The following is a 23,970-nucleotide window of genomic DNA, read 5'->3' as shown; positions in this document are numbered from 1 at the left end:
TGCTTATTGCATTACTAGTAAAGTACATGTGTTTGTAAGGGAAAAGCCAAAACTTATGAGTGTAGAGAAAAATTAAAATATATCTTTGCCAAAATGCTTATAACAATATAGGGGAGGGGCATGGTGGAATTTTGGGTGATTTTAGTTTGCTTCTTGCTTTTCTTGATGATTCTTCAATAGATTTTCTTTTTTTCTTTTTCTTTTTTTTTCCCCTTTTTTACACAAATCGAGAAATTGGGTTCTGGCGGAGGGCGGCTCGCTGGGTTCTCCTGCAGTGGCGGGGCTGGTGCCTCCGGGGTGCCGGGAGGGGGGGGGCAGTGGGCAGTGTCTGAGGTGTGCTGAGGGTCTCACTCGTGTTTCTCTTGTGTGCGCAGCTTGCTATGGGATGGATGGAGAAGAGAACCACTATGTGTCCCAGCTCCGGGAGCTCTACAGCAGCTGTGACACCACCGGGACCGGCTTTCTGGACCGGGACGAGCTGACCCAACTCTGCCTGAAGCTGCGTGTGGAAGCGCAGCTGCCCCTGCTCTTGCAGACCCTGCTTGGAGGCGACCGCTTTGCCCGGGTGCGTGTTCCCGAAAGCGCAGAGCCCCAGCGGGGGTAGGGATGCCAGTCCCCTGGACCCGCGCCTCAGGGGTTGTCGTCAGGAGGCTTGCCTGCCTCTCTCCTCCGTGAGCTGCTGTGTGCCTGGTGCTCCCGGCCTTCTCGGGTGTGCCAGGGCCAGCCTCGGGCTCGAGGGCGGAGCATATGCCCTCTGCCTTTGAGCTTTTCCCCAGCTTGGGACTTTTTTTTTTTTCCTCTAATGTGGTGACTTCCAGGGGCTTTTGTACGGGCTTCTTTTTCAGAAGACCCGAGGAGTTTGCCGGGCAGTGGTGGGTGGTCTTGGTGGGTGGCCTGTGAGTCAGAGGGCACGGCGCTGGATTCATAGGCAGCGCATGCCCCATACGCCCAAGAGCCCAAAGTGGACTCCGAAGCTCTCCGGACTGTGAGCCTCTCGCATCAGGCCAGTGGCCGTTCCCTCAGCAGCTAGGTAAAGCCGTGCGTGCCCCTGCTGCACACAAGGAAGGTCGCCCGATCCAGGGCACCCTGTGACCCACCTCAGCAGGAGAGAGAATGTGAGCTCAGGCCCGGAGAGCGTGAGCACGGGGTGGGGCACAAGCTCACTTGTGGAGGCCGGTTCTTCCCAGGTTGTAGCCTGAGGCCCCCAAACACCGCCTGACTAGCTGGGTAATCCTGGCATCTCAGGACCACCAGCTCCCCGCTGGCCTGGGGCCCTCCACTCCCCAGTACATAGGAACCGAGTTCCTTTCTCTAGGAAACCCAGGAGTCACCTCGATGGGTGTGTGGAAACCAGACCACAGTTGCTCTCTTAATGGAAGCATCTAGAAGGCCTCTGACTGTACTCTGACTTAGCTGTGCCTTGCTTGAGCCTCAGGGTTAGACACAGCTTAGTTTCCGTTACCTTGCTGACATCTGAAGGGACCTCCCCTGCCCCCCGGTATTCAATAAAACTGTTTTAATTTTGAGTGAGATATAAAAAACAAACCAGCCTATAGGTGTTCCTGCGTAGGCTGGTGGGTGACCCTGTTGAAAGAGCACAAGCGAAGCCCCCTGCTGGGCAGGGAGACGGACTCCACAGCCCCGCATTAGTTCCCCCAATTTCCAGCAGGGCCTCTCCTCACATTCTCACAGACCTTGGAACCTTTCCCTCTTTTATTATATTGCTGTTTTGGGGCAACAGACGGCGATGCCCAGGAGTTATTCCTGGCTGTGCACTCGGGGGTCATTCCTGGTGGTGCTCAAAACCATGTGGATTCTGGAGATTGAGACCGGACAGACAAGTGTACCCTTACCCACTGTACTAGAGCTTTGGCTCTGGAACCTTCGACTCAAGCAGAGGAATGTGAAGGGACGCAGGTTCTCAAAGCTGGTGGGCTTTTCTCAACGTTGGTCAGGATTTCTTTTTTCCTTGTCAGTATTTGGGGGCCAGAGACAGTACGGTGGGGAAGGCACTTGCTTTGCGTGCAGCTGACGTGGCTTCAGTTCCGGGTTCCCCATGTGGTCCCTCGGTCCCTGTTACCTGGGTGCAGAGCTGGGAGTAAGTCCTAAGCACTGCCATGTGTGCCCCCAAACCAACCAGCCAAAAATCTTCTAATAAAATGGTGTCGAACAGAGCGAAGCCTGCTGTGCCGTGCCTCTAGCAGGAAACGGCCTCAGCTCCCCTCATCACCCTTTTTCCACCTCTGACTGCTTTTTTAAAACTTTGATTAAAAGTCAGGCGCCGGGCTGGAGTGATAGTACAGCACATAGGGCTGTACTTGCACGCAGCCGACCCGGATTTGATTCCCAGCATCCCGTGTGGTCCCCTGAGCACCGCCAGGAGTTAATTCCTGAGTGCAAAGCCAGGAGTAACCCCTGTGCATCACCGGGTGTGACCCAAAAAACAAATCATCATCATCATCATCATCATCATCATCATCATCAGGTGTGTTTGGGGCCACAGAGATAGTACAGCGGGTAACACACCTCCCCTTGCACACAGCCTACCAAGCTTTGATCCCTGGTACCCCATATGGTACCCCTGAGCATAGCCAGGAATGATCCCCGAGTGCAGTCAGAAGCAGACCCTGAGCACGGCTGGGTGTGGCCCAAAAACAAACAAAGAAGAAGGTGTGTTTTGAACAGATAGTGTTCTGGCCCCTCTTGATACTAGCTTTGGGGTCTAAGGAGCAAAAGGCACCTTTGGAAAAGTCAGTGTTTGTCATTTAAGAAGCTTAGACAGATGATCTAGTTTTCCAAACTGTGTTTGACAATTTGGAACATAATGCTTCATCACCCCGGTTGAGGTCGCAGGCGTCAGTGATAGAACATGCAGTTACTCCTGTTACTGCCCCACCAAGACATGCATGGACAGAGGTGGCGAGGGGACCGGTGTACTTGTCACAGTATTGCGTTCCCCTTCCTTTCACTGCGGCCACCGTGGTGGCAGTGCCCTGGAGACCGCGTCTTCTGTGACAGGTGCTGGGGATCCTCCTCAGCGTGAAGGCAGGGAGGGACCTGCCCTGGGCCACCCTCAGGTTCCCATGTAAGGGTCTCAGACATCAGAGACCAGTGTTGGCGCATCGTGTAGAGAAAACAAGCTTGGTTTGCTTGAGGTGTGTGCTTTGCTTGGTCACGGGCACCCTGAAGACAGCTCCCCCAGAGATTTTCCTCCTGCGGACGTGGGGCTTCTCCCAGCACTGGGGAAAGACAGTGGAGGGGTGGCACAGTGAGGGGAACTGGCCCTCTCCGGGAGCTGCTCTCGGCAGGGAAGTGTCAGAGTCTGTGTGTGTGGGGCTCATCCCACTTGATTCCCTCACTGCTGCGAGTCTCTGTTCCCCAAGGCAAGGCGGGGGGCGGGGTGGGCGGGGGCTATAAATGCAGACAGACCCTGGCTCCATGAGTGCACTTGACTGACACTTGGAGCTGTTCCCGCTCTCTCTCTGCCCCAAGAACAGGTGCCACCAGCAGGTGCTCCCAACACCCACATCTCTTCTCCCCTCTTCCCAATCCCTGCCTCCCTCTCCCCCCAAGGAAGCAAGTCAGGCCGTGTGCTGGCACATGTTGGTGGCTGTTTAGGGAAAGTTGGTGCCAGTCCAGAGGCTCTAGATGGCCGGCCCCATTTCCTGTGGCAGAAACTAAGTAGTGGAGATTCAGGAACTTTCAAAGGAAGTCACAGCACACAGGAGCATGGATGGACCCTCCAGTGTGCGTGCCTCGTCCCCAGGGCCCTTGGATGCCTGAATTGTATAATGTTAGTCGGACAAAGTACAGGGATTTAATGATGTAATTGCAGAAGGAGTATCATGATATTCCATCTGGCAGTTGAAGGTGGAGGTTTGCTTTTAGTGTTTCATACTTTTTAGAGAAACAGTATCAAGGTCTAGTTTTAAGCCTCAAAGTTAATGTGGTCTAAAATTCCGGGGGGGGGGGGGGGAGCAGCTCAGTGGACTGGACACGTGGTGGGATTGATCCCCTGAGCACTGCTGGGACTGACTCCTGAGCACAAGTCTGAGGGAAGATGGAAAAGAGACATTTCTGAAAATATCTTTGGGGAAGAGGGCACTATAAGAAGTAACATAACACATCCTAGCAAAGAACCAGGGAGAATCCTACAACTCGAACACATGATGCACAGCCTGGAGCATGGCCCGGAGGGGCAACATGGGAAGGTGCTGGCCTTACACACAGCTGACCTGGGTTTGGTCCCAGCACCATAGATGACCCCCTGAGTTCCATCAGGAATGATCCCTGAATGCAGAGCCAGGACTAAGCTCTGAGGACTGCCAGGTGTGACCGAGAAACAAACGGGGGGGGGGGGGGGGAAAAACTGATGATTAAAAAAAGAAAAAAAATGAGGAGTGGTTTTAACTCAGTGTTGGGAGCACTTGCTTTGCATGCGTGAGTCCTGGCTTCAGCCCCTAGCAGTGCGAAAATAAAATAGGAATAAAGTAAATGAAATGTTGAACAGATCAGAAGAGAGCGCTCATTAACTGGATTAATCTAGAATGCTGCCTGATGAAGAAAAGGAGAAGAGGGCGTGAGAAGACTCGCAGCCTTTCTCGGGAACCCCAGGAAGAGAGCTGTGAGCAGAGGGCCATGGTGGAACAGAAGTGGCTGTTGGACTCCAGGGTGGCTTTAGGATTCCCTAGTCTGTAGAATTACAGTAAAGAGGGATTCACCTGAAGGAAAACAGTGCTCAAATGATTTTATGAAAGACTCCCAGAGGTGGACACACAGCATCCCCCATACTCTCTGCACCTCTCGTGATGCTAACGATGGCAGAAGAGTTTGATTTCTCCCGAAAAGCATCCGGAGAGTAAGAACACGGCAGCTTCTTTCTACAGCATGATAGTCAACGCCTCATGCCAGGGCAGAGATGGCTGCAGTGTGTTGGGCGAGTGTCCCAGGCAGGCTGCAGAGGTGGCCCAGGACGCTGCTGGCTGTGCCAGGGCAGAGCGGTCAGCACAGGTGCGCTCTGTATGGGGTCCCTGCTTGTCTCGGTCGTGGCCCGTGCGTCGGCTGGGAGTAAATGATCACAGTTGCACTCAGCTCTGGGACCTGCTTCTGGTGCTCCCGGGGTGCTTGCTCAGACCTGCAGGCTTGGGGAGAGGGTGGCTGTTCCCCCAGGCCCTGCAGAGCTCGACTGCTGCTCTCTGAGGCTGTGTGACGTGCAGTGGTGCTGCTAGAGCAAGGAGCAGCTTCGGGGCTGCCCCACCCTGAGCCCCCCCTCCCCCATGGCCTCTTCACGTCCTCTGCCACCAAAGAAGACCCCTGTTCTGTTGGGAGCACCTTAACTTTTTTTTTTCGCCTGTTTCTGAATTTTATAAAGTTGCTAATCAGTTTTGCTTTGGGAGATGTGTTTAGGGTCACTTTTGCTTCTCTTGTTTAACTTTCCTATGTAAGACGAATCTGAGGCTGGAGTCATAGTACCGTGGAGAGGGTGCTGCCGACCAGGTGGATCCCAGCACCCTCCATGGTTCCCTGAGCACAGACCCAGGAATGATTCTGAGAACCACTGGGTGTCACCAAAGAACAAAACCAAACAAAGGAAGAGGTTAGAACATTGTCTCTGGTTGGAGGCAGCAGGAGACGTGTCCTGCTGCCTCCAACCGAAGGGGAGGCACTGAGGGGTCGGGGTGCTGACTTCCTTTCCCTGTCCCTCCTCAGGTCAGCTTCGAGGAGTTCAAGGAAGGCTTTGTGGCAGTGCTGTCAGCAGATGCTGCGGCCGAGGCCTCGGAGGAAAACGCTGCTTCTCTGGAGTCAGGTCGGTGGCTTGCGCCTCTCGTCTCCATTCTTTATCCTCATGACACTGCCCACGCCTCACACTCCCCCGCCCTGGCTGGGCTGAGGCCCGTTTCTTCAAAAAAATACTTTTATTGACTCACTGTGAGCTAGACCTTAACAAGCCGTTCATGATCGGGTTTCAGTCATGCAGTGTTCCAGCACCCGTCCCTCCACCAGTGATCCGGGTTCCCTCCCATCACCCCACCCACCTCAGCCTGCCTCTGTGGCGGGCGCCTTTTCTCTTTCTCCCTCCCTCCTCCCTCCCGCCCCCCCCCCCCCCTTTTTGGGCATTGCAGTTTGCAGTACAGATACCGGGAAGTTATTGGGTGTGTCCCTTTACCTTCTTTCAACACTCGCTTCTTGTCCAGCGTGATTGTTGTGATCGATTGTGATCGTTTTGCCGCCAGGGTTTCAGGCGCATCCTGATAGCAGGGCGGGAAGTGACGTGACCTTCCAGCCCCTGCAGTGGCTGCTGCTAGGCAGTTGCACAATAGATCACATTTGATATTACTCTTTCACTTACTTTGGGGGCGCACCCCCTGCAGTGCTCAGAGGCTACTCCTGGTTCTGTGTCCAGGGTCGCTCCTGGCAGTGCTCGGGGAGCATGCATGCAGTGTGGGGGTTCAAATCCCAGGCTCCCTGAGCAGAGCTGCACTCGGCCTATTGAACCATACTCAGGTCAGATGAGCTCGGGCGAATTTAAACAGCAGCGAGTTCAGGTCAGACACCCCAGTTTGAGCCTCCTCTGCAACCTGAGCACCTCTTGGTGTTGTGGGCGCCACAGCGGGTGCTGGGAGCGCCTCCTCTGGGTGCTGGGGAGGCAAGTGTCTCTTCTGGGTGCTGGAGTGTCTCCTCTGGGTGCTGAAGTGTCTCCTCTGGGTGCTGGGGAGGCAAGCACCTGCTCTGGGTGCTGCAGAGGTGAGTGTCTCCTTTGGGTGCTGGGGAGGCAAGTGTCTCCTTTGGGTACTGGAGTGTTTCCTCTAGGTGCTGGGGAGGTGAGTGTCTCTTCTGGGTGCTGGGAGGCGAGTGCCTCCTCTGGGTGCTCCAGTGTCTCCTCTGGGTGCTGGAGCACCTCCTCTGGGTTAGAGAGACCCCATGACGGGGGCTAAGGGCGAAGCTGCTTGTGTCCTTGCAGCTGCGCCTGGCGCTGTCCCGCCCAAGTATGTGAGGGGCTCCAAGCGGTACGGACGCCGCAGCCTCCCCGAGCCCCGCGACCCCGAGGCTGAAGTCCAGCGTCTGCTGGAGCCGTCCTGGAGCCAGCTGCGCCGCGCTGCGTCCCTGGAGAGTGTGGAGGTGGGTCTGGTCTCCGTCTCCCTGGCCTGGCTCACCTTTTCTTTTCATGCGCTCGGGCATGGGTGCACACCAGAGGCGTTGCTGGAAGTGGGGTGGGGCGAGGGGTGCCCCTGGAGTGGACCCCACCAGGCTGCTTCCCTGCAGCCCCTCACCATGGGTTCTCCCGTGAGTCGCATGTGCAGGGGGCTTCATTCCAGATTCCAGCGCTGGCTGTCTGTGGGACGTTGTGCCCAAGGCGTGGGCTTGGCGGGGCTCAGGGGGAGGCTGTGCGTGGGGTGACTGCGGGGGGAATCCCGCCCTCCACAGACGCGAGTCCGGCCTGCTCTTGCCTGCCTGGCCTGGCGAAGCTCTCAGTTTCCTTCTCATGGCCCTGGCCATCCAAGAGACCCGCTGTGTCCGCAGCTGAGGCCTGGTGGATTCACACTGTCTCTGTTTCCAGAGCCTCAAGTCGGACGAGGAAGCCGAGAGCCCTAAAGAGCCTCCGAATGATCTGTTCGAAGCACAAGGTGCGGCCCGTGTTCCCGACCGGGGCCCGGAAAGCAGTGGGGCTGAGGGTCAGGCCCCTTGCCAGGGAGCGAGCATGCAGTGCCCCTGGGGGAGACTTCCCCACGTCTCTGCAGCCCTCGGGCCCGCTGCCTGCGGACCCTCAATCCTAGACCCTCGGCTAAAGGGCAGTTCGTGGTTCAGGTGCCCTCAGGGTCCCCCAGTGGGCCCTGGATCCCTCCGTGACATTCCCAGGCCTTTGGGTGCCCAAGTGGAATAAGAGCTGCTCCCGGACTGGGAGCCTCATGCTGGCTCCAGAGGCCGCTGCCAACCTGTTGCCAGGAGGCTAAGACTGACAGCTCCTGGGACATGGAGGCCAAATGGGTGGGCAGTGTCCACTGCTGTGAGCTCACGACTGCGGGCCATGGACACGGGACCTCTTCATGTGCTGGAGGAAGCACTCAGGCCCTGGGGGAGCACTTAGGCCCTGGAGTGAGCACTCAGGCCCTGGGGGAGCACTCAGACCCTGGGCGAGCATTCAGGCCTGGGGGAGAGCACTTAGGCTCGGTGGAGCACTCAGGCCCGGGGAGACCATTCAGGCCCAGGGGGAGCATTCAGGCTCAGGGGGAAGTATTCAGGCCCTGGGTGAGCACTCAGTCCCGGGGGGAGCACGAGCTGAGCCGTCACAGTTGTGTTTCCCAGGACTTGACATCCTCGACTCAGGTGGTGAAGAAAGGGGCTTGCTGGGTCCAGGGGCCGCGATGTCCAGGGGCTGGTGTGTCTGTGCTCACCGGGTCCAGGGGCCGCGTGTGTGGTCTCCGCTTGAAAAACAGCTTTTGCCCAGCCCTGACAGAACTCTTCCATTTTTCATTTGTTTTTTTGGGTCATAACCCAATGATGCTCAGGGGTTGCTCCTGGCGGTGGGTGCTCAGGGACCATGTGGGGTGCTCCCTGTGCTGTCCCCTGGCCCACAAAGCCTTTCTGTCACTGGCCGTGGTGCCGTCCTGTGCCCCTGCCTCCACCTCAGAGGAGTCGTCGGCGGGAGCCAGAGGCTGAAACAGTGAGCAGGGCACATGCCTTGCACGTGGCCAACCCAGGTTCCATCCCTGGCCCCCCGAGAGTCCCCAAGCCCGCCTGGAGTGACCCCTGAACACTCCTGGGTGTGGCCCAAAACAACAACAAACAAACTTTCAAAAAACCCTGTTTATTTATTTATTTATTTTTTATTAGTGAAACACCATGAGGTACAGTTATAGACTTATAAATTTTTGTGCTTGGGTTTCAGTTATACAATGATCAAGTACCCATCCCTCTACCAGTGCCCATCCTCCACCACCACGGGTCCCAGCATCCCTCCCACCCCCATCCCCCCATCCCACTCTGCCTCTGTGGCAGGGCATTCCCCCTTGTTCTCTCTCTCTTCTTTTGGGTCCTGTGTTTTGCAAGAGAGGCATTGAGTGGCAATCATGTTTGGTCTATAGACTACTTTTAGCATGCTTCTCCCACCCTGGGAGGGTCCTCACAACACCCTTTATTTGGTGCTCTCTTCTCTATCTAGCTCCTTTTCACCTAGCACATGTGGCTGGCCTTCAAGTCATGGAGCAAAATTCTTGGTACTAATCTCAGCCATTCCTGGGTGTTAGTCTCCCTTTTTGTTGCTTTATGTTCCCCAGATGAATGCAGTCTTTCTGTGTCTGTCCCACTCTTTCCGACTCATTTCGCTTAACATGATACTTTCCATGTAGTACCACTTGTATGTAAATTTCATAACTTCATCTTTTTTAACAGCTACATAGTACTCCATTGTGTAAATGTACCAAAGTTTCTTTAACCAGTCATCTATTCTCGGGCATTCAGGTTTTTTCCAGATCCTGGCTATTGTAAAGAGTGCTGCAATGAACAAACAATTGCAGATGTCACTTCGACTATACCTTTTTGCCTCTCTGGGATATATTCCCAGGAGTGCTATAGCTGGATCAAATGGGAGATCAAATTCTAGTTTTTTGAGAATCGTCCACACTGTTTTCCAAAAGGGTTGGACCAGCCGGCATTCCCACCAGCAGTGAAGGAGGGTCCCTTTCTCGCCACATTCGCGCCAGCACCTGTTGCTTTTGTTCCTGTGGATGTGGGCCAGTCTCTGTGGTGTGAAATGATATCTCATTGTTGTTTTGATCTGCATCTCTCTGATGATCTTTTTAAGGAGTTTCCCTGCCCCTCAGGCGTCCCTAGGCATGAATAGCCTCACTGCGGGGATGACTTTTGCTGTTCTGCTTGGCAGTTTAGAGAAATTGCCATCATATTGGGAGCACTCGAACACAGAGTGAGGGCCGGAGCACGTGGGTGACCCAGATTTGACTCCTGGCACCGCTTGGAGTGAGCCTGAGTGTGGGGGCGAAAGGAGACGCCAGCCTGGTCTCGCCTTTGACCCTTGCTGCAGGCCAGCTGCCTACCTGGGGCTCCGAGAAGCCCCATGGCACCGCCTCAGACCCTCCCGGGAATCGTGTCCGGGGCCTCTGGGAGCAGCTGGATGTCGGCCGCAGCGGGCACCTCACCGAGCAGGAGCTGGCCCTGGTGTGCCGGAGCGTCGGGCTCCCGGCCCTGGAGGAGGTGAGAGGGGCCGTGTCCCCGTTCTGTGGGCGGTGGGCCCCGACCTGGAAACCCTTCACTGGACGGGCTGCCTCTCTCTGCATGGCCACTGCCCGTCCACAGGGGTCCGGTGACCAGTGAGCTGCTCAGCGTGTGGGGCCGCCACGGCCTCCCCGCTCCTGCACGGCCCTGTCTGAGCCCCAGCCCGAATGCCCCCCAGAGTGGCCGCCCCCAACACCCCCCTGCTCTCACCGCCAGCCCACAGCAGTCAGCACAGGGGGTGGGGGGACAGACCAGACTGGCCGCTCTGGGTCCAGGCCAGGCATGCAGACTGCCTGACGGCTTCTGAGCGGATGCAGGACTCTGTGCAGGAGCTGCAGGGCCTGTTCAGCCAGCTGGACCGGGACGGGGACGGCAGGCTGAGCCTGGAGCAGCTGCAGCTGGGCCTCGGCCACGGCGGGCCCTGGTCTCACGCCCAGGTGAGAGGGAGCAGCGAGTGGGCCGTGAGCTGGGGCCTCCAGACCCGAATGCGGGTCTCTCTGCACCTCGGGCTCCGTGTCCGTGAGGACGCCCCACCCCATCACGGGCACATAAGGCCCTGATGGCCATGTGGGGTGTGGCCATGGAGCAGTTGGTCACGGCTCCAGACAGCCTGTGACCGAGAGCTCGCACAGCTCGGCTGGGATGCCCCAACTTGCACCCAAGCACAGAGCGAGGAGTCCGCCCCAGCGTGACCGGGCATGCCCAGAACAGTCACAGGCCGTTGGGTCCAGGCCACTGTCTTGCTGGGTTGGAGGTGGTTGGTCCAGGGAGGGGAGGCTGTGCAGGGCCTCAGAGCCCCCGTGTCTCCTCCCTGAAGCCCCCTGTGAGTGCTTGTGGAGGGTCCTGCCTAAGACAGAGAGTTTGGGTAGACGGTGTTGGCCTGTGCAGGCCCATAGCACCCAGACGGGCAGGTGGCTCTGGCCCTGGACAGCGTGCCCAGAAGGAGGGGATGAGCAGTACTGTTCTCAGGCCACGGGGGTCGTTCCCTCCCCTTCTCTTCCTTCTGCCCTCCCCTCCCCCTCTCCTCTCTCCCTCCTCTTCGCCCTCTCCTTCCTCTTTCTCTCCTCTTTCCTCCCCCTCTCTTTCTTCCTTCTCTCCCCCCTCTACCTCTCTCCCTCTCTCTCTCTGTCTTTCTCTCCCCCTCTCTCCTCTCTCTCTCTCTCCCTCTCTCTCTCCCTCCTCTCTCTGTGTCTCTGTCTCTGTCTTTGTCTCTCTCTGTCTGTCTCTCTCCCTCTCCCTCTCTCTGTCTCTCCTTCCTCTCTATCTCTTTGTCTCTGTCTCTCTGTGTCTGTCTCTCTCTGTCTCTGTCCCTCTGTCCCTCCTCTCTCTGTCTCTCTCTCTCTGTCTCTGTCTCTCTTTCCTCTCTCTCTGTCTCTCTGTCTCTCTCTGTCTCTCCCCCCCCCCCCACCCCTTCCCTGGGATATTCCTGGTATTCTGATCAGGAATGACCCGTGCTGGGGATCAGACTGGGCTCAGCTACATGCAGACAGGTGCCTTAACTCAGGCCCCTCCCCCCCCCCCCCCCCCCCAGTTAGACCCACTCCTCCCCAGCGACCTCCCAGGGCTCCCTGTTCCCACGGGGCTGCAGGTCTCCCATGGATGCCACCCCTGCCCGCAGGTGCTGGAGGAGGGGAGCTGCCACACGATGACCAGCTCTTCTCTCGTGTCACTGTGCTCGGGCCCCCGGCTCCTCTGCAGCCTGGACGACGGCTCAGGCTTTGCCGCTCCCGAGCAGCTCATCGCCCTCTGGGCGCAGGAGGGGGTTCCCAACGGGGCCGAGGTCCTGCAGGTCAGGGTTTGGGTGAGCCCCGGGTACCCAAGACCCTCCCGGGAGCTGTTGGGTTGGTTTTGTTTGGGAGGGCAGTGCTAGGGCCCAGCCCAGGTTGGCGCTTTGCATGCACATGCCACCTGTTGTGCTGTCCTCTGGCCCGACAGCCCTGCTGCGTCCCTCTCCCAGCCCAGGGAGACTGCAGGCTTCCCAGGCACTGCAGGGGTGGGTTTGGGCCCCCCTCCCCTGCAATTTGTGAGGGGGAGCACTCCCAGGCCGGTGGAGTCAGCCCTGGGCCTCCGGGATGCCTCAGGAGGCAGAGGTGTCTGTCGCCTGAGCTCCGACGGGCTTGCTCCTTCCAGAGTCTTGACTTCAGTGTGGACGAGAAGGTGAACCTCCTGGAGCTGGCGTGGGCCCTTGAGAACGAGCTGGTGGCTGTCAGCGGGACCACGCAGCAGGCGGCTTTGGCTTGCTACCGCCAGGAGTTGAGCTTCCGCCAGTAAGTGCCCTGCACCCCGGAGCTTGTGGTGGGGATTGAGGTGAGCCTCTGTGCCGAGTGCCTGCGGGCATCCCTACAGGAGAGCTGGGGCCATCCAGGGGCTGCGGTTCAGCTTTTTCTGGCCACTCGGGGGTGCCTGGCCTCTCCCCAACCCCCGGGGAGAAGCCGGGAAGCCGGTCTCCTCCCAGCACCCTTCAGCAGAGGCGGGTCCAGAGGGAGGGTTTGAGCATTTTAGTCGCTGCAGAGGCTTCCAGGTGAAACTCCCCATTAGCCTGAGCTGGTCCCAGAGTGGCCACAGAGGGCAGGGCCAGGCGGCAGGAAAGGACGCACCGAGTGCCCAGGGATGCGGGCCCCCCGCCTGTCTCAGCTGGTGCAGACCAGGCTGTGTTTCTGGGGGAGCTGCAGGGAAGGTGGCAGGAGGAAGCATCTTCCTTGGGAAGACTTGGCATCCTGCGCAGGACCGGCAATTGTGGAGAGCTGTGCAGATGAACCCCCTTAGCCCGGGAAATGGTCCCCAAGTAGGTGCTTTGCACACACGAGGGCCTCGCTCACACACCCAGTTCCCTAGGAAGCCCAAGCCTCACGGGCGACTGCAGCTCCCTGGCTAGACAGCCATTCGGGTTCCAAGGCCTGCCAACTGGCCGAGGCTGGGCACTGGGTTTCCTCAGCATGTGTATCTGTAGAATGGGCGCAGCTGGGGCGGCACTTGGCTCTGCCCCTCCTGGGGCCTCCACGCTCCTGCACTGCCCAGGCCTGAGCCGCTCCCTCCTGCGGCAGGGGCCAGGCAGAGCAGATGGAGAAGGAGCGAGACAAAGCCCGGCAGGACCTGGAGAGAGCCGAGAAGAGGAACCTGGAGTTTGCCAGAGAGATGGACGACTGCCACTCGGCCTTGGAGCAGCTCACGGAGGAGAGGTTCAAGTAGGCGTCAGCCCGGGGCTACTTGGGGTGGGAGGGGGCTGAGTGTGGGCGCGGGGAGCCACCCGCCCCTCAGGGTTCCTGCCTTCCCCACCAGGACGCATGCACAGACCGGGAGGAAGTCCCCGTCCCCGTGTGTCTCGTGTTTCTCCCGGTGGTGGGCTGGAGAAGCCGCTCTGCTCCTCTGCGGGGCCTTGACACCCCCCTGGCGGACCCCTTGAGGAGAGCTCAGTGGTCTCCACACTCAGGGGCTCCTGTCCAGATGGTAGAAACTTCCACAGCCCACTCCCAAGGGGGTGCTGCCAGGTGGGCCGAGGGCACCACCACAGCTGACAGTTCTGTCAGACCATCAGTGACAGGGCCCCATGCAGACAGCAGCGCTCTCCCCTCTGGAGTGTCTGCCACTCTCCCACCCTGCCTCAACAGAGCACACACACATATACATACACACAGAGCACACAGCACACATACGCAGCACACACACGCAGCACACAGTACACACACAGCACACACACATACACAGCATATGCACACACATAGCACATAACAAAAAGCACACATAGCACACACACAGCACACAGCACACACACGCATCACACACACAGTACACACACAGCACACCCACATACATGGTACATGCACACACACACAGCACATAACAAAAAGCACACATAGCACACACACAGTACACAGCACACACACAGCACACAGCATACACGCATATACACACACACAGAGCACACACACACATACACAGTACATGCACACATAGCACACACACAGAGCACACAGCACACATATACAGCACACAAGACACAGTACACACATGGAACACACACACAGCACATGCGTGCACACACAGCACACACACAGAGCACACAGCGCACATACACAACATACAGCGTTCACACAGCACACACAGCACAAACACAGAGCACACAGCACACACACATACACACAGCACATGCACACACACAGCACACATACACATCACACACATGCAGCACACAGCACACATAAACAGCACACACAGAGCACACACAGGGCACACAGCACACACATAGAGCACACAGCGCACATACAGCATTCACACAGCACACACACATATACACACAGAGCACACACCCATACACAGTACATGTACACACAATGCACACACAGCACACAGAGCACACAGCACACATATACAGCACACACACAGAGCACACAGTGCACATATACAACACACAACATTCACACAGCACACACAGCACACACACACACACACACACAGTACACATGCGTGCACACTCATATACCCGCCCGCCATGCTAATCTCCATTCCGTGGGGCAGTTCTGCTGCTCTGGCCTGGCTTCCTGTGCATCCACATATAAGGGAGATCATCCCGCCTGGCTCCGCTCCTTCCCGCTGACCTCACTTAGCACCGTGTTCTCCAGTTCTGTCCACATAGCCCAGCAGATTGCATGATCGCATCTTTTCTCAGGGCTGAATCCTGTTCCAGTGTGCATGTCCCACTGTTTCTTTATCCTTTCACCTGTTCTTGGGGACTTGGCTTGTTTCCAGTTTGGCTGTCCTGAACAGTGCTGCAGTGGATGTAGGAGCCCTGTGTCCTGGAGCTCCTGGAGTAGACGGCACGAGTGGGACTCCTGGGTCATATGGAAGCTTTCTCCGTTCATTGAGACTCATCCATATTGTTTCCCAGTAGGGCGAACCCATCCATGTTCCCACCAGCTATGGATGAAGGTCCCTTTTCCCCACACCCACACCAGCACTGTTCGTTCTTGTTCTTTGTGAGCAGTCTTACTGGTGTGAAGAGACATTTCGTTGTTCTTTTGGTTTGCATTTCCCTGATAATAGTGATGTAGAGCTTCTTTATATTCCTGCTGGCCATCTAGATGTCTTTGGGGAGGTTTTGTGCATCTCCTCTTCCCATGTTTTGATTTTGTTGTTGTTGTTGTTGTTGTTGGTAAGATGTTTTTGTTGTTGTTACTGTTAAGTTTTGCTTTATATATCTTGGAAATTAACCTATCCTAGCATTTAAGCTATAGGGATCTTCAGGGAGTCGATGCCATTGACCAAGCATTTGGAAGCAAAACTAAACAAATGGAACTATATGAATTTGAGAAGCTCCTGTACAACGAAAGAAATGGCCAGAATAAGGACTCCCCACAGACGGGGAAAAAATTACTGCCCATCATCAGGCTGACGGAGGATTAATTTAGAAGATATAGAAAACACTGGTCAAGCTTAACAAACAAAACCCAGTCGAGCCCTTTGGGACTTTGGATCTGTAAAATGGGGACAGGAGACCTTCCCCTGCCAGCTGCCCTGTGACAGCCTAGGAAAAGGGCCCCAACAGCCCCTGTGCTTGGGGCTCAGAGTGGAGACAGAGCTGCCCTGGCGTGGCCGCGGCCTTCCTCTGTGCTCTGGTGGGGCCCCTACCCTGCCCCTGCTCAGAGGCCGGGTCCCCTCTGGCTCTGGGGCAGCGAAGAAGGCCCCGTGCAGAAAATCGAGGTACAGGTTGGTCTCCAGAAGGGGCCCACACGTGCTTCTCTGTGATTGGGAGGAGAAGGGCATCCGAGATGCACTCCCTGTGCACCCAGGATCCTCAGTGAGTGTGAGAGAGTGTGTGGGTGAGTGTGGGTGAGTGTGTGAGTGTATGTGCAAGTGTATGATAGAGTGTAAGAGAGGAAGAAAGTAGTTGTGCGAGTATGAGTGTGTAAGATTGAGAGAGTGTGAGAGTGAGCATGTAAGAGTTTGAGTATGAGGATATAAGTGATGATTATGAGTCTGTGTGAGAATGAGTGTGAGTGTGTGATGAGTAAGCGTGAGTGTGTGTGAGAGGGTGTTCCAGTGTGAGGGTGAGAGTGTGTAAGAGTATGTGAGAGTGAGTGTGAGAGTATGAACGTGTGTGTGAGTGTGTGAGGGCGAGAGAGCATGGGGGAGGGAGGGGGTGTCTCTGTGGGTCTGGAGAGCCTGTGTGGGGGTGAGCGTACGGGCACGCACCATAGGGGACTCGCAGTATTGTGGCACAGCCACGGGCTCAGGGAAACTAACCCTAACCTTCACTGGACTCCACAGTGCCTTTCTGGTTAAGCCTGAGGCCACCAGCTGCCGGGTCGATCTGAGGTGCGCCTGTGTGTCAGGGGGGGCCTTGTGGAGACCCTGCCCTGTGGGTGGGACACGTGAGGCACGCACCACAGGACCTGCTTAGCACAGTAGGCCGGGCTTCAGAGCACAGCCAGGCCTGGGCCCTGACCCCAGCTCTGAGTCTCAGTGCTTCAGTGAGCAGCTACTGTGTCAGTTTAGCCAGTGCATCGATTGCCTGTCTGGGGGCCAGGAAACGTTGCACAGCTCTGGAGGGTTGGTGGCGTGTTCGAGACCCACTCAGTGCTCTGACCTTCAGGGTGAAAGCACCATCAAAAACTTAGGAGCTGGGACCGGAGCGATAGCACAGCGGGGAGGGTGTTTGTCTGGCACGCAACCAACCCAGGTTCGATTCCCAGCATCCCCTACGGTCCCCCAAGCACCACCAGGAGTCATTCCTGAGTGCAGAGCCAGGAGCAACCCTTGAGCATCGCTGGGTGTGACCCCAAAAGCAAAACAAACAAACAAACTTAGGAGCTGAGGGGTCAGGTTGAGATTCCAGGGCCCCTGCTCCATCCCTGGCACCCCTGGAGCAAGCCTGAGCAAAGGGGTGGGAGGCAGCTCCCCCAGGAAGAAGGAAATGCCATTAGCTGTCGAGAGACTCCGCGTGGTGGCCAGGCTGACATCCCCACTGCCCCCTGTGACTCTCGACCCAGTGCTCTTTGTTCCTTGCTCAGCTGCTCGGAATCTCTGGTGGAGACCCGGGCAGGGAAAAGGTAGGGTAGAGGGTCTGTGGGCCTCGGAATCGCTTGGCTCTGCCTTTGCTGTCCAGCCAGCGTCCCTCCCCCGTCCCGCCCAGCAGCCTTTGAGGTCAGTGCCACTGAAGGGAGAAAATGCCTTTTACAGAGCACTTACGTCCGGCGCTGAGTGGCGGTCGGCTTGAGGCCCGCTGGGCTGGTTTGGTTTCTGTCGCGCACATGGTTCTGATCCCTCCCAGCTGCCTGCAAAGAGTTTTGTGATACATAGCAGGCATCACACACTCGGGGCCTGTCTGGGTCCAAGCATCGGGCCACAAGCCTGGGACGGTTGGAGTCAGGAGGCCTGAGGGGCGAGGGCCAAGCGCTTCTCCCCCCCGATGGCCTCTGCCCATGACTCCCAGCATGAGTCTCATACACACTGACCCGGCGCAGCTGTTTGTCACACTCTCATCAGGGCGTCACCTGCAGCTTCAGAGAGCTGTGGAGTATTGGTAGCTGACTGTCTTGGCCGCCTCCCTGGGGTCTCTGGATGGTCTCTGCAGGGGCGCTACCCCCCTGTCGACATGGCCAGGACACTGCCCTGTGCCGGCTGCCCAGGAAAGCTCGGCTCTGCTCCAGGACAGTGAGACCCGCCGAGTCGCCTGCTGGGGAGAAAGGCACCATCTTCCACCAGGAACTGGGCACCCTCGGGGGCCTGCTGCCCGCGGGTGGGGGCGACGGCAGAGCTGCCAGCCCACCCAGTGGGTGCCGTGGCTCCAGAGGCCCCGGGAGCCAGCACGCCCCTCAGTGCCCCTCCACTGCCGCACCTCACACAGCGTGGCGGGCCGGGCTTCAGGCTGTCTGTCCTTGCAGGCGCTTGGAGCGGGACTTCGGGGAGCGGCTGAGCACACTGCGGGCGCAGGCGGAGCAGGAGCGTGAGCTGCAACGGGAGCAGGCCCAGGGGCTCACGGCCCAGCTGGAGCGGGGCCTCGGGCAGGCGCGTGAGCGGGAGGCTGGCCTGCGGGATGCGCTGGCTCTGGCCCTGCAGGTAGGTGGAGATGGTGCCATGTGGAGCAGAGGGGCAGCAGCCCATCCCCAGGCGGAACCGGCTCAGGGGGTAGGGACGGAAACCACCGCCAGGGCCTGCCGCAGAGAGGGTTCTGGCTTTGGGGGCCTCAGAGCCCACCCACCACCACCCCTACACACACACCCTTCCCTCTACCCACCCCCGCACCTGCACCCACCCCCACCCTGCAGATGTGTGTTCAGAATGCGTGTGGGTGTGTGCTGCGTTTGGTGGCTGTGACCCACGTCCCCACCTTGGCCCACTGCTGCCAACAGACACAGGAAGAAGGGGACAGGCCCTTTACTCCGTATGTTTACTCCGTGCCTCTGCCTCCCTGTCCCAGTCTCACACTGCCCCTATTTCCGTCTCCACACAATTACAACAGGTGAGAGAGCACAGTCGGCATATGAAAGCCCCTTTGGGGAAGGGGAAGCTCTTCTAGGACAAGTCCGCTCACAGGTGGAAATTTCCTCTGGGGCCTCACTTCTCCTTTCCCTAGTCCATATCCATTTAAATGGTCATCTTAAATTTGCTTCTTAATAATCTTTCTCATCATTTGTGTGAACACAGTAAGATATTATTGAGTTTAAAGGGTGGATCTCCTGGGGACATCTCGCTATACAGATCCCAGACTGCAGTCCTCAGGCCAGGTTAGTCTTTCCTAACCCCAGCAGGGTCCTTATCCAGTTACTTCTTTTTCAGTCATGACAGAATTTGTCCAAGACCGTGCTCTTATTATAAGTTTTCTGGCACTTGGCCTTTCCCATTTCAATGCAGGGTAGCTCACGGCTTGCCCTGGCTCCATCCAATCCCTTTGTTGGGACCCTGCTTTTGGGATGCTAGGAACTAAGGGCAACTGAGGCCTAGGTCGAGAAAATACGACATATTCGTTATTGTATTTATTATTATATACAAATTATTATGTTTATTATATTAAATAATTACAAATATATATACAAATATGATTCAAAGTCAGTTAACTCTCACGTAACAAGAGCACAGCATCAACTGTCTTCCTGTGTCTGTACAAAAAGCACTTTGCTCTAAGTAAACTGCAAAGGACACAGGGAAAGAGAAAAGCAGTACTTCACTTACAAACGCAAAACCCAGAGTCACAGGTTCTGATTAGCGGAAATGAGCGATGAACAGATAGGGAAAGTGGAGCACAAAGAAGGAGTTAAAGATGAATGGGAGTGCTCCAGGAGCACTATGATGGGTGCTGCTCAGTAACCCTAAGCTCCCTGCTGCAGAGGAGAACGCACTGACCGTTACCCAGCACACACGCACACACACACACACCTCCACCCCCAACTGCACCCATGGCCATCCTGGGTTGGTCCTAGTGAGCTCCTCAGCCCTCCTGGTCTTTCTGAGTTGCCCACTGGGCATTTGAACACCCTGTTTTGCCTCCCTCCCACCCTCCCACCCTCCACTGCCCCAACCCCGTCTTTGGCCGTGCCCTCTGGCTCAGGAGCAGCTGGGGAGGGGGCTCTCCTCTCAGACTTGGGGTGGGCACCGGCGCTGTGTCCCTCATGTCCGTGAGCACTGGGGCAGGAGCACAGTGGCGAGGTGGCCCCGTGTCTGCATTTCGGGGCACTTCTGCGTCCTGGCTGCTCTGAGCCCTGCCTGGAGGGAGCTCCCGCTCAGGCCAGCTCATGTGCTGTTCCACAGGAGAACAGCCGGCTGCAGAAGGATGTGACTGAGCTGGCAGAGAAGCTCTCAGAGTCCCAGAGGCTGGTCCGGAGGCTGCAGCAGGACCTGGAGTCGGTGCTGAAGGACAAGGTGAGCCCCCGCCGGTCTCCAGCCCTCGAGCTTGTGGGTCAACCCAGAGGGGTCAGTGTCAGGGCCAGAGCGATCGCGGGAGGGCATCGTGCTTGCCCAGCACCTCGCCGGCCCTGGTTTCATCCCTGGTGCCATAAGGGTCCCCCAAGGTCCTCCAGGACTGACCTCTGGGCTGTGAGCCCGGAAGAAGCCCATTGGGTATGCCCCCCCCCGACCCTTCTGGAAGGGGACTGTCAGTGTCCTGAGACTGAGGCCGCTGGCTCTGATTAAGCCAAGGGTGGGGGGCTTCTGTGATCATGCTCCCTCCCCCATGGCAGGGGTGGTAGGGCCACCCACACAGGCCCCCGGGACAGAGGCAGAGTATGGTGCTCTGGGAGTTCTGGGCGGGGGGCTGCGGAGGGGTGAGAGCACGTGGAGCCCTTGCAGCAGGAGACGGGGTACGGCGGGTGAGGGATGGTGGCCCCAGACTGCCCATATCCCCTGCCTGCAGCTGGAGCCCCAGAGCGCAGAGCTACTGGCCCAGGAGGAACGCTTTGCCCAGCTCCTTAAGGAGTTCCAGCGCAAGTGCCGGGTAGGTGCTGCCCGTCGCCCCGCCCTCCTGGGGGCCTCCAAGGGTCGCATCCTCCCCTTTCTGTCCATGGGAGTGTGGTCCCCGCTGCGGCACTGCGGGCCTCAGTTCCACTAGCTCCCCTGGAGCTGATGCCCTGGCCTCTACCCTTCCCCCCGACCTGTCAGGCCTGTCGGTGGGGGCAGGCGCAGAGCTGGGCGCGCCAGGGCCGCTGTCCACTCAGCACCCAGTGCCCCGTCCCCAGTAAAGCTGTGTCTCCGCTCCTGCTGCTTCTCCCGGCCCTGCCAGTGGGTGCAGGTGAGTGGTGGTGTGTGCCGTGCCTGCTCTCCCCCTCCCCATCCCAGTCAGCTGGCTCGCAGGGACCCCTCCCACGCGGGCCTGGGGTGGACAGTCGCATGGGGCCTTGCAGCCACGGGTTCTCTCCTTCAGGCTGTGCAGACTCGGGCCTGTCCCTGGTTGTCCCCGCCACGCGTTCCTCTGTGGAAATGTCTTTATCTCTGTCTCCAGTGTGTGTGATCCTTAACACTGCTCAGTTCTTGTTGCTTCTTTTTTTTTTTTCTCTTTAAAAAAAGCAGATTGGGGGCTGGAGCAATAGCACAGTGGGTAGGGCGTTTACCTTGCACGCGGCCGACCTGAGTTCGATTCCCAGCGTCCCATATTGCCCCCTGAGCGCTGCCAGGAGTAATTCCTGAGTGCAGAGCCAGGAATAACCCCTGTGCATTGCCGGGTGTGACCCAAAAAGCAAATAAAATAAAATAAAGCAGATTATTTTACTTCTTAGTGTTCATCTCCTTAGTTCCAAATTTTTTCTTTCCCATATTTTGTACATTTGTGGTTGTTTCAAACACATTTTAAAAACTTTAATACATTTTAAAAAATTACCTGGAGGCCAGGAGCGAGTCGTGTGCTTTCCTCACATGTGGCTTACTCAGCCAACCCCTGTTTGATCTGGGCAGAACCAGCTGTGGATGCCCCCACACATCCAACCTTTAAAAGTTTTTAAGCTTAACTGAAAATAATCTTTCACAATACCTAAAGTTCCCTCCCTCCACTCCTGCCGAACCAGAATAATGCAGAGGACAAACAGGCCCTCTTTCCCCTGAGTGACGAGGTACTTACATTCCACTCTTTTTTTTTTTTTTTGGTCACACCCAGCAGTGAACAGGGGTTACTCCTGGCTTTGCACTCAGAAATGACTCCTGGCGATGCTCAGGGGACCACATGGGATGCCGGGAATCAAACCTGGGTCGGCCGCGTGCAAGGCAAACGCCCTCCCTGCTGTGCTATTTGCTCCAGCCCCTCACATTCCACTGTTTCTGCTGTGACGGCATGCACAGAGCTCTGTGGGTGTGGATGTGGGTGTGTGCGCGCGTGCAGGCGAGTGTGTGAGGGGGTGTGTATGTGTAGGTGAATGGGTGAGTGTGTGTGCGTGGGTGTGGGTGTGTATATGTGTGGGTTGTGTGTGTATGGGTGTGTGTATGGGTGTGCATTTGGGTGTTGGTGGGGGTGTGCGGTTGTTTCTGAACCATCTGAAGGGAAGTCACATGAGTGTGGAAGTTCAGCACCTGCCTTGCGCGTGGCTTCTTCAGCCGAGCCCTGTTTGCTCCTGGGGACCACACCTGCTCTACCCAGGATGCAGCAGGGCTGATGCTGAGTGCTCACTCGGGTCAGACCCTGGGTAGCTTGAAGTCAGCCATGTGGGAGTTCCCGCCACGGAAATGGCAGCAGCTACACCTGCAGCCTTTGCTCCCAAGAGCCCCCTCTACGTCCTGTTGATGAGAATGTTCTAGGCTGCATGACACTGACTGCCTACCCTCCCTCCCCCTTATGACGCTCTCACCCGAGGCTTGTGTTTCGGCTTTGCCAGCTTCTCCTTCTCCCAAGGCTCCGAGGAGGCATGTTGCTGCTGTCAGTGGCCCTCACACCCTTGTCCTTAACGTGCCAGCTTTGTCTGACCATAGTCTGGCCATGCCTGCCACCAAATAGCATCATCTTGCAGGGCCGAGAGTGACAGAAATTCAGTTTTCACAGTTCTGGAGGCTAGAGGTCCTCGATCGGGGAACCCGCAGACGAGCCTCCGCCTTTCCCCCCTGTGGGGATGGTGGTAGGGGACAGGGTGGGGGTGTGCGGCCACCCGCCCAGAATCTGCCCTAAGGGCCCTGACCTCTAGCTGCCTCCTCTCGGCCCTGAGCCCCCCCCCCACCCCCGCACGGCCCACTGAGCACAGCCCACTCGATGCAGGAAGACATCCCCTCTTGTCCCTCTCTGTCTCTTGGCAGGGGCATGCAGGGTTGGGTCAGAGTGGGCCGGGCTCAGGGCTTCCTCCCAGAGGTGTTGGGGGACCTGATGGGCTGTTGGGGCTTGAGCCCATCTTGGCTGTGTGCGAGGCAGATGCCTCGCTGTGACGGTGCTTGGAGCTTCGGCTGCATGGGCCTGTCTGCAGCAGGCCTGGCCAGGGGCCGCAGTGCCCTGAGGGGCTTTGTGCTCTGCCCCACAGGATTTACAGGACCAGAACGATGAGCTGCAGATGGCCCTCGAGGGTCTGCAGGCAAGGCTGCCCCTGAACCCCCAAGGTCGGCCACAGACACAGACGGATGGGCAGCTGCTCCCTGGACACTGCCCAGCAGGTAGGGTCACAGCCCTGCAGTGCCCCAAGGATTGTGCTCACAACACCCAGGACCCAAGGACAGGGCCACCACCCTCTCCTGGAGATGCCACAGACAGGGCTTACAGTGTGGTGGCTGCAAGCCCAGCTGGACAGTCACCCATCATCACTCTGGCGCCATAGACTGGGTCCCAGAGCGACATGGCCCAGAGTCTCCACCGTGCGGTGACACGAGCATCCCTCAGGCAGGAGAGGTCACTAGTGGGAAGTCAGGAACTAGGCTGGCCAGGTGAGGCCGGGCGGGGGAGGGGCTGTCACTGCCCACTGCTTTGGGGAGCAGAGGCCTGAAGCGGCCGTGTGTGGTACCTCTGTGCAGAGGCCCGTGGGCTGGGCGGTGCTCATGCCCACGCCTTTGGCTAGGGTACAGGAGCTCCTCTGAGCCCAGCGGGCAGTGCTCCAGCCTGTGTGAGGGTTGGACCACACTCTGGGGACTGGGAGGGCCCTGGATGCCCATGGGACCTTTGGCAGCAGGATGAGTCCATTGTGCAGCTGGCCTGCAGGAAACCCTCCCAGCCCAGGGACCACCAGGAAATGCCCTGATGCCTTTCTGGTGTGTGATGTGTTTTCTGGCCCACTCCTGGCAGTGCCCAGGCAAATGCCCAGCAGGTTCCTGGTGTACATCAGGGGTCCACTCCATGTTGACCGCGTGCAA

At 57.6% G+C, this 23,970-nt stretch overlaps 1 protein-coding gene across 1 annotated transcript in view; it reads left to right on the top strand.

The window, feature by feature from the left end:
• Positions 1 to 374: 374 nt before the first annotated feature.
• The window catches only part of NINL (ninein like), a 39,282-nt gene continuing 15,686 nt past the window's right edge, over positions 375 to 23,970 (top strand). Inside the window, exons 1-13 of the mRNA XM_056138260.1 lie at positions 375 to 565; positions 5,710 to 5,806; positions 6,962 to 7,119; positions 7,559 to 7,625; positions 10,040 to 10,209; positions 10,560 to 10,667; positions 11,849 to 12,019; positions 12,361 to 12,497; positions 13,275 to 13,415; positions 18,111 to 18,285; positions 19,975 to 20,085; positions 20,576 to 20,656; positions 23,151 to 23,285. Coding sequence (XP_055994235.1) covers positions 386 to 565; positions 5,710 to 5,806; positions 6,962 to 7,119; positions 7,559 to 7,625; positions 10,040 to 10,209; positions 10,560 to 10,667; positions 11,849 to 12,019; positions 12,361 to 12,497; positions 13,275 to 13,415; positions 18,111 to 18,285; positions 19,975 to 20,085; positions 20,576 to 20,656; positions 23,151 to 23,285 — 1,731 coding nt within the window. The 5' untranslated portion in view covers positions 375 to 385. The remainder of the gene's footprint in view (positions 566 to 5,709; positions 5,807 to 6,961; positions 7,120 to 7,558; positions 7,626 to 10,039; positions 10,210 to 10,559; positions 10,668 to 11,848; positions 12,020 to 12,360; positions 12,498 to 13,274; positions 13,416 to 18,110; positions 18,286 to 19,974; positions 20,086 to 20,575; positions 20,657 to 23,150; positions 23,286 to 23,970) is intronic.

The sequence above is a fragment of the Sorex fumeus genome, unplaced genomic scaffold (assembly GCF_029834395.1).
Source record: "Sorex fumeus unplaced genomic scaffold, SorFum_2.1 ptg000128l, whole genome shotgun sequence".
Taxonomy (NCBI): domain Eukaryota; kingdom Metazoa; phylum Chordata; class Mammalia; order Eulipotyphla; family Soricidae; genus Sorex; species Sorex fumeus.
The sequence above is the reverse complement of the archived record's forward strand: the minus strand, read 5'-3'. Positions and strand labels throughout refer to the sequence as shown.